Source organism: Bubalus bubalis, chromosome 12 (assembly GCF_019923935.1).
Source record: "Bubalus bubalis isolate 160015118507 breed Murrah chromosome 12, NDDB_SH_1, whole genome shotgun sequence".
NCBI lineage: Eukaryota > Metazoa > Chordata > Mammalia > Artiodactyla > Bovidae > Bubalus > Bubalus bubalis.
In genome coordinates this window covers 77,797,502-77,807,301 of record NC_059168.1, presented here as the reverse complement: position 1 = coordinate 77,807,301, position 9,800 = coordinate 77,797,502, and the positions used below count along the sequence as shown (strand labels likewise).

Here is a 9,800-nt window from a genome sequence, read left to right as displayed (position 1 = left end):
CATGATGAAGAAATGCATTGTTGTCTGACTTGACAGACCGAGAAACACAGGTGACGGTGGCTAAGGCCTGGCTCAAGCACACACATGATGGGTGGGGCTCCAGCAGCAGCAGCCCACCCCTAGCACTCTCCTCTAGAGCCTTCCGGTGCCTAGAAGCTGCTTCTTTCTCAGCCATCATCACCCTAGGGATCCAGAACAGACTGGGAGGGGCGAGGCTCTGAACCCCCTCTGTGCCCACCTGTTATCCTGGATCCACACCAACTTCCTGAATTGAGAATCTCCCTGTATTACAGATGAGGACATTCAGTCTCAGAGGAGCTTGCTGTCCCTGCTCCCCTAGGGACAGCAAGGGCCCAGGGATTCCAACCCACTCCTCATTCCTAAGCCCCTGAGTGACCTCAAGGTGGAGGTATCATGCAATCAACAAAGGTTTACTTGGCACCTGCTCTGCCAGGCCAGTGCCAGGACCCTTCAGGTTCTCGCCTTCACACAATTGGAGGAACTGAAGCCCAGACAATGCAACGAGGTCTGGTTGTTAACAGCAAAACCAGGACAAGAACCAGTAGTCTTACTGGACTCCAGCTCAGAGATGCCAGAGTGTTTGCATCAGGGTCTTGATGATATGCAAAATATCTAAAGACTGTTCACCGTGGCTGCAGGAGGAAAGGAGGCCAAGAAAGACAGCAGGGACCCAGTCGTGGCTTTCACAGAGACAGCTGTGCCTGAGGGGCCACTACTTGGACTGATCAGTGTCTCTCTCTAGGGGGTTGGTTCTGCCAGACAGCCTGCCTGGATTCCTGCAGGGCCACTCTGTACCCGCACCAGCGAGAGAGGAAGATTCCTGACCACGGCCTTGTCGAAGCTCTGGGTCCTTGGCCCCCAAATCCTGTTGGGTTAATGCAGTCCCAGTAATCCCAGCCCCCAACTGCCCTTCCTGCCCAGACGTTCCCATGCGAACCTCGGGCTTTCCCCCCCCTCCTCTGTCCACCTGATCCGCTTGGGGCCTGACCCCTTGTCTCTCCTGCCCCCCTAAATCCCGAGTGGTGAGTGACCCAAAGTCCCACGCTGAGCGGGCACTGCATCTTTGCAGTGGTCGGCAGGATGACGACTGGTAAGTTCACTTGGGACAAAGCAGCGGGTACAGCGGAGCTCGGGAGCCTGGGGCCGCCGTCGGCCCAGGAGCTCCACGTGGGTAATCCTCCGTGGGTCAGAGCGCGCGGTGGCTGAGAGAGAGTGAAACTCCTGCGACTTTGGGTCCCGAGGCGTCACATTGACGCTGATCACCTACTCAAAGAAACCGTGACTCGCTGCCCCCGTCTAGATTTAGAGCACGGTAGCAAATACAATGTTAAAAGAAAAAGATGCGCTTGCTCTGCTACGGGGATCCGTCAGGCTCCGGCCCTCTGTCCGCCACCAGCAGATCGTCCATCCGCTGAGCCTTCCGGCCCTCTACGGGCCGATGTCCCGGCTGCTGGTGGAGCTGAGCCGACACCCAGACCTCTCTCCCCGGCTCATCTCCCTGAGATGGCGGCCTCTGGACCTACCCCTGCCGGCTGCGCACTCAAGCACCCCGCCGCCCTTGCGACGGCGGTCTTGGGCGCCCCCTCCATCCTCCTTGCTACTCCCCAACCCAGCTCGAGAACCGCGGCCCGGGAAGGAATTACAGAGGCGCTATCCTGAGGCTCTACGCCGCCCGCCGTCCCGGCTCCAGGCGCTCCCCTACATACCCGAGAGCCCGTTTCCGTTCGCCGGGGCTCCCGGGGAGGCGGGCGGGCCGAAGGGGGCCTTACTGTCCACGCGCAGATGAAGTTGAGCCGCTCCCGAGCGGGAACCCCCTCGTCACCCAGAAATTGCCTTCGTAGTTTCTGAACTCCTTTAAGATCCTGGCGCCCGTCTAAGCGCGCGTTCCGCACCCCTACCTTTGCTGGTTCGACCGTCGGTCCTCGTCCAGCTGTCTTTCCGGCCAGTCCTTTCAGGCCCCTAACCCTCTCTTCCCTACCGGTCCTCTTTCCTGCTCCCGCCTCCCGCTCCGATCTTTGAAGGCTGTGCCAGGGTGGGGACCCGCGGGACCCATGAGCAAAAATGCACTTTGGCGGCCACCCCACGCGCTCTGTGGCCTCTGTGCGCCCTCGTGGCCTCTTTGTGCGCCCTGGCCACGGAATCGTGGCACTGACCGGCGGGGCGAGCCCCTCAGCCGCCCCACCTCCAGCGTCTCGGGCGGAATAGGAGCGGGGAGGGGGCGGGTGGTTCTCCGCAGGGGAGTGGGGAAGGAGCTGGGCGGGTACGCACGAGGCCTCGGAGCCTCTGACTCCCGAGGGCGCATCTGGCCCCGGGCGCAGCGTGGGCGGAGGGGGGGTGGTCGCCTGGCCCCGGGGAAGCGAGGCGGGGCCCAGGTGGGTGGCGGGAGCCTCGGGTCGGCGACACTCGCCTGGAAAGAGTTGGGACGAAGAGCTCGGGTGGGACGAGGAGGCTCCGGCCCGGGGCTCGCCTTTAGGCCGGAGTAGGGGGGCGCGGCGCTGAGGCTCGAGCGTTCAGCAGGGGGCGCTGCTCTGGGCGTTGGACGGGGGTGGGGTGGGGTGGGGTGGGAGAGGAGGGGGGTGCGCAGCTTGCAGCGCACACTTCCCCCATTATTAAACATTATGTTCAAAAGGCGCCGGGGGACTTCCCGAAGCCACGGAGCCCGCGCCGCCCGCCCGCCTGGCCCTCGGAGCCCATGGACCTGAGCGCGGCTGCCGCGCTGTGCCTCTGGCTGCTGAGCGCCTGCCGCCCCCGCGACGGGCTAGAAGCGGCCGCCGTGCTGCGGGCGGCGGGGGCAGGGCCGGCCGAGAGTCCGGGGGGCGGCGGCGGCGGCAGCGGGACAACCCTCGCCGCGGCTGAGGGCACCTCCGCTGCCCTGGCCGCCGCGTCTCCCGGGCCCCGCGGTGCGCGCCGCGCCACGGGCTCCGGCTTCAGGAACGGCTCGGTGGTGCCGCACCAGTTCATGATGTCGCTTTACAGGAGCCTGGCCGGGAGGACTCCGGCCGGGCCAGTCGCCGCCTCCACCTCGGGATCTGGCCGCCACGGCCGCGCGGACACAGTCACCGGCTTCGCGGACCAGGCGATCCCAGGTACTCTGCCGTTACCGCGCCCGTCCATCCTGTCTTGCGCCCCAGCACCATTCCCCTCGGTGTGGCGTGGGGGGACCTCGGTACCCGCACATCCCAGGCTCAGGTGTTAGAAAGTTCTCCGAGGCCCACGAACCCGACCTCGCAGCGCCAGGACTCTGGTTAGAGCCGCGGCAGCTGGCGGGGGCCCGCGGCCCCAGAGGGCTATGCCCGTTCTCTGCCCGGGGTGCCCTGGCCCTGCCAGCCCCGCGGGTCCCTTCGAGGAGGCAGGCTAAGTTGGAGATCCGGAGAAGCAAGGAGGGGATTCGGCCCAGAGGGATTGAGCAGTGGTGGCGGCGTTGGCTGCTTGATTGCTCTGCAGCTCCCAATCTTGCGGGGAGGGCCGTACAAACTCGGGGAAACAGAGGGGAACGCGGGACAGAGCGGGCATCAGACTAAAGTACAGGGCTCCGGAGAGGCTGGTGGCATCACCAGGTGCGAGGAGGGCCCTTCTCAGCAGGCTGATCTGGGTGGAGGCGGGTTCCTGCCTGGGGCTGGATCCTTGGGGAGGTAGAGGGAGAGGCGAGGACGTTATGCAGAGAGGAGAGGAGGGCCCGCGAACCTGCAGGAATACAGGCCTCTCTGAGACCAAGCACCCCACCTTGCTCCACCCTGAGCCCTCCAAAGGTAGGACTTGGGTGAGGCAGTGGTGGTTGGGGAGTGTCATCTGGATTTTATTAATCTCTATTGAAGCCATTAGAGCAGACAGATAGGGAAAATTTAACTAATTTCAGGCGGAAATGCAAGTAATTTCGGCCTTAATTCTATCCAGCCAGAGACCCAGCCTGGAAGGCAGGAGGGAAAGAAAGGCAATAGGGCTGGGAAGTAAGTGCTGCTGCCACCCAGGCCCTGCCTGGGAGCCACTGGGGGTTCCGTATGCCCACCACTAGCCTGGGAAGGCAGGCAGAGGGGGTGCAGTAATCAGGTTTCTCATTCCCTCCAGCATGCACACAGGGTCTACACAGGCCGCTTTATTTGGAATGTAGGGACAGTCTGGGCCCAAATGGCCCTAAAGTTTGGTGGAAATTTTCAAGCATTCTCTGAGAGCCTGGGGTGCCCCCTGGATGGGATGCTAGGGTACTTCTAGGGAGCCTGAATCCTGGTGTGCAGACCCTGGGGAGGGAGGGGGTCTCCCAGCTGTGGGAGAGGTGAGATGTGTATGGCCCTGAGCTTGTAGAGGCACCAGATGCTCTTCCTTAGATCCAGTTAGGCCTGCAGTGGCCTCAGCCTAAGCTAAATCCCAGGAAATTTCGGAGAGGATGCATCGGCAGAATCTCAAACCAGGGAGAGGCTTGCAGGGGAAGCTCAGAGAGAGTGCTGCCGCTCCCAAAGCCCTGGGGAGAAAGCATGGGGAGACTGAAGGAGCACTTGGCCCAGCGCCTCTCCTGCTTGCCTTCTGCCCTGAGCCTCCACTCAGAGCAGGGCTGCCTGAGGGCTCAAGAGGCCGGGGCAGCACACCCACACTTCGGTCCCGGGGAGTCAATGGCTTGGCGTCCAGTGGTTGGTGAGCAACGCTCCAACAGTGGGGGGAGTCTGCACAGTCTCTTCGCGTTTGGGGCAAAACGAAACCATATGACCTTCTTCAAAGGGAACTCCTTATCTGCTTCTTGGTGGAATTTTCAGCTGTTTTCTTCCTTTCTGAGCCCCCAAAGGAAAAAAGTGTCTACGACGAGAAGTAAAATCCCAGAGGCCGAGTTGAGTCCTAACGGAGGGAAAGGCTAGGTCTGCGAGGGGACCAGCGGGCCCTGGCGGGGAGGCCAGTCGGTCCTCTGCCTTCCCTGCAGCAAGGCGTCCCGGCCGCTTTAAGCCCTTCCCAGAAAGTGGCTTGCGCTCCATGCCGCCTTTCCCATCCGTCGGAGGTGGCGGAAACACTGGGAGAAGCTTGAGCCTGGAGTTCCCATTGTGACCAGGGGCTGAGCCGGCCCCTATTTGGGCCTCAGTTCCCCTCCGGCAGAGCGAGGAGGCTGGATGCGGGAAAGGGTGTCTGCAGCTCTGCGGACACGTGCCCCTTCCGGACGAATCTTGGAGGTCCAGCCTGCACGGGAGATCGTGTCCGGCTGGAATGTCCAGGCAGGGCTAGGGAAGAGAAGCCGCAGAAGCAGGTTTCAGGGGACAAGAACTTTCGGTTTTCGCCCAACCGAGACTCTGAGACTCTCCTGGCGGATAAGGAGGGCCATAACGAGCAGTCCCCGGACCGTGCCTGGCCTGGCCTCCAGGTCTTTAAGAGGTGCACGACTTCTGATGCGCCCACCAGGCCTCTTTTTCTGCCACCGGCCGAAAGTCTGGCCTCCGCCTTAGTCTTCGAAAACCCATGGCTCTGGGGCAGGCAGCCGAACTGTAGGAGCCGTAAGGCTTGGGTCTCGGGTGCCGACGAGGCGCGCTACGTTGGTTGGGTTGTCGGACATCATTTAGCTCGAAATAAAGCTCACATCCAGATAATCTGAGCGACGGCTCCCTCTCTTTTGGGCCAGGCTGACGGCTTTCGGACTGGAGCCGAGATGTGCGAGTGGGCGCCGGCCCCAGCGAGCCTTGCTCCCACATCCAGGGAAGTTGGGACTGTTTGCAGTTACGGGGTGCACGCTTCGCTCTCACTGCCGTTCTTTATCTGTCTCTGCCCATCCCCTGCAGACGAATCGGCAGCCGAGACCGGCCTGAACTTCCTGTTCGACGTGTCCAGCCTTCCCGACGCAGACGAGGTGTTGGGCGCGGAGCTGCGCGTGCTGCGCCGCGAGTCCGGGGCGCGGGGCCCCGGCAGCGCGAGTCCCCCGTTGCTGCTGCTGTCCACGTGCCCCAGCGCAGCGCGTGCCCCGCGCCTGCTGCACTCCCGAGCCGCCGAGTTCCTGGACGCCGCGCGCTGGGAGGTGTTCGACGTGGCAGACGCCTTACGGCGCCACCGCCGGGAACCGCGCACCAGCCGCGCGTTCTGCCTCTCGCTGCGCGGAGTGGTGGGTTCGGCGCGGGTCCCGCTGGCACTGCGGCCGCTGGGCTTCGGTTTACGGGGCGGCGGCGGCGCGGCGGCGGAGGAACGCGCGCTGCTGGTGGTCTCTTCCCGCACGCAGAGGAAGGAGAGCCTGTTCCGAGAGATCCGCTCCCAGGCGCGCGCGCTCGGGGCCGCGCTTGCCGTGGAGTCGCGGCCCGATTCCGGACCCGGCGTGGGCTCGCCGACCGCGGTCATCGGCGGTCGCAGGCGGCGGCGGACGGCGTTGGCCGGGGCGCGGGCAGCTCAGGGCAGCGGCGGGGGCGCGGGCCGGGGCCACGGGCGCAGGGGCCGGAGCCGCTGTAGCCGCAAGCCTTTGCACGTGGACTTCAAGGAGCTGGGCTGGGACGACTGGATCATCGCGCCCCTGGACTACGAGGCATACCACTGCGAGGGCGTGTGCGACTTCCCGCTGCGCTCGCACCTTGAGCCCACCAACCACGCCATCATTCAGACGCTGCTGAACTCCATGGCCCCGGATGCGGCTCCAGCCTCCTGCTGCGTGCCCGCGCGCCTCAGCCCGATCAGCATCCTCTACATTGACGCCGCCAACAACGTGGTCTACAAGCAGTACGAGGACATGGTGGTGGAGGCGTGCGGCTGCAGGTAGCATGCGGGCCGCGGGCCAGGGCGGGGGCAGCCGCGCCACCCAGGGACTCCCCGCTGAAAAGCAGCTTGGGGCCGAGCCTGTCGCCTCGCTGGGGTGCGCGTCCGAGTCTGGCCCGGCCACCTCATGGAGGAGGGAGCGCGCACGTTCACATACCAGCACGCACAGCCGCACACTCCTCACTCGTGCGCACGTGCACGGTGGACGCATCTGAAGGCCTTGGGAAGAGAGGATCTGACGCTACCGAATGTCACAGGTCATGTGTATTTTGCAAATAGATATCTATTTCTGCGCCCACTGCCCCCTTTTGGGGAGAGTAGGGGGTTGCTGCGTTGCCGTGACAGTAACTGGCACTAAATCGAGTAGAATCGGGTTAGGGAATTGGGGTCTTCAGAGTGGGGGGAACTAACGGGATACTCGAATAAGTCTCATTTCACTCCCTTTTTGTTTCTGGCCAAGTGTGGGGCACAGCTGGCTGGGAGGGAGGGGGCAGAGTTCCCGGTGTTGCTCCTGGGGCAGACAGTAATGCCCTTTCTGAAAGTTTGCGTTGCATCCGCGTCATTAACTCTGGAGAGGAACCGCTGCAAAAGGCCTCATCTTTTTCCTTTAACTTCCAAAAGTCTAACATTTCCCAGTTTTGAAAGGGGAGTTTGTCGGAAAGACTGCATTGTGGAGCTTCCCAGATCTCTGCAAAGGTCAGCACCACTTTTTTTTTTTTTTTTTAATCAATTCCAATTGGGAATTATCTAGAAAGTGGAAAAAACAGTTTAGGAGGGGATAGGTGAGATGGGGGATAGGCTTTTAACTGCGGGTCTGATCTAACTTGTCATGGGATAGAGTGGTGTCTTCCAGGTCCTGCAGCTCCTAAGCTGGGTGGACCAAGGTGGTCCTAGGGCCTTGGGGGGACGCAGGAGGAAGCTGGTGCAATGTCTGGGGATTGGGAAAGGGGGTTGCTATAACTTTCCCTAAAGACCTGTCAGGAGGTTTTTCTAAGGAGCTGGGAGGAGGCTTCTAGGGTTGGAAAGAGGCACCGAGGTGGGTGGGGTGGGCAGGTTCCTGCCAAGGATGGAGGACTGGGGCTTGTCTGCCAGGTAGGCACAGCCCCCTCCAAATGGCACCCTCGGAGTGGCCCACATGTGCTTGTGCTTAGCTATCAAGTCTGTGTCGGCTTTTGCACGCTTTCACTGTGTTGTTGCTGTAGTTTTTGGCAGTGTGATAGTAACGGGAAGTGAAGCCACACAAAAGTGCTTTTGTGAGATTTCAGCTCCCCACAGCCCAGTGGTTCAGGGCAGGAGGAAGGTCGGTCCCTCCCCTCCTTGCTCCGTGGAGGGGCATCTGCAGTTTCGCTGCTGTGGTCCCTTCAGAAGGACCATGGTGTGGGGGTCAGAAGTGGAAGACTATCCCTGGTCTCTCTGTTTTGCCCCAAGAAGTCTTGCTGATAGTAGGATTGTCTGTCCCTGTAAAAGGGAGGCAGAACATGCTAGCCTTCATTGTTTTATTTGGTTCATTTCTGCCTGGGGGCCCTCTGTGGCCTGTGTAAATGATTGGGAGAAGGGAAAGAAACAGGTTGGATTCCACCTGCCTGGGGCTCCGAGGGCTTTCTTGAGAAACCCTGCAGCCCTCCTGGTCCTCCTGCTTAAGGCTGTGCTGGGCTTTTTCCTTTAGGGTCCCTGAGAGGCCTTCTTTGCTACTCTTCTTGTCTTGGATGCTAAGATCCAGGGCGATTTATACAAATCTTCATTCTCAGAGATTACAGTCTTAAAGAGAGATTTGAAAGATTTAGATATAACTCATTTATTTAAGGGTCCCCACCTGAGTCCTTTTTATCTTTTAAAATCCCCCCAAAGGAGGAGAAAGCACATTTATAATGTGAATTTATATGCTGTGACTATGTAAGTAGCTATCCATAACCAGAAAATGCAAGTCTCTTCTCATTAAAACAAAAATCCCAAAGCGGCTGCTGCAGTACACTTCCAGTCAATTTCAGTGACTGGGCAAACATCTATAAATTTTGCCAGAGAAGTGACACTCTCATTTTCTAAACTATGATTTGAATAGTATTTGCATAGTGATTACTCTGAGACCTGTCACAATGAAGAATTTTTTTTAAAAGGGCACTAAAGTATTAAAAGTCATGATATTAGAAGATTTAGAAAGGGAGCTGAAAAACTATAGCTAAATATTATTTTGAAGAAATTCTAGGATATTTAATCTTTTTGGACAAAAGCAAACATTTGATACTTTGTTAATGACTAGGAGAAACAATTGGAGGGGAAGAAATGCCTTGATTTAGTCTGAGCTTTCTGTAACTGGGAAAAAAAATAGTCCATTTTCTGTTTCCTCCTGTTGACCTGTTTCCACCAAGATGTAATGAAAGTGATGGAGGAAGTGGGGTGTCTCCCTCATCTGAGTCCAGGCTGCACCCCATGGTGGGGGGCATTGTCCTTAGTCACTGACAGTTCCTTCGATGACCCCTGATGCCCTCAATGTGTTCTTTGTTTACTGGATAAAAGGAATGCCACCTAGATTTCGTCTGGAGCTGCACAAACCCACCAGGGACCACCGTGTCCCGTCTCAGGCCTCTGTATCTCAGAGTTAAAAGGAGGTGAACAGAGAGGATGATGTGTTTTGCTTTGTAAAAAAGACAGCAAATGGGCCATCACACATGGAGACAGACAGATTTTTGCTGTGGAGATGTGGTTAGGATAGCTTTGTCAAGACGTGGACACAAGTGTTTTCCCTGCACGGTCAGTAGTACCCTGTACTGTCGTCTGTCTTCCAGGCAGTGGGGAGCAGGCCCAAATCAGCCAGCTGGAATCTCCGGTCCCCACGGATGGGAGAACGGGCTGCTGACAGTCATGGACAGAGTGTCAGGACTGTGAGTGAAGGTGGCCCTCCTTTAGCCTGGGGTCCCCGAACTCTTCCTCTCAAAGGAGACCCAGCTTTCCATATTGCTGGGGGAGAATCGAGATCCTGCAAACCATTCTTTGCTAGAGAGGAGGGTTTGGCATTACTGCCTGGGGAGCACAGGGCAGGCCAGCTGGGGCCATCGGGGATGGTGCCAGGTCTGCCA

At 59.4% G+C, this 9,800-nt stretch overlaps 1 protein-coding gene across 1 annotated transcript; it reads left to right on the top strand.

The window, feature by feature from the left end:
* Positions 1 to 2,649: 2,649 nt before the first annotated feature.
* GDF7 (growth differentiation factor 7) lies at positions 2,650 to 6,969 on the top strand. The gene is made up of 2 exons (XM_025261511.2): positions 2,650 to 3,107; positions 5,772 to 6,969. The coding sequence occupies exons 1-2, from the start codon at positions 2,714 to 2,716 to the stop codon at positions 6,728 to 6,730; spliced, it is 1,353 nt and encodes a 450-aa protein (XP_025117296.1). The 5' UTR covers positions 2,650 to 2,713; the 3' UTR covers positions 6,731 to 6,969.
* Positions 6,970 to 9,800: the final 2,831 nt, after the last annotated feature.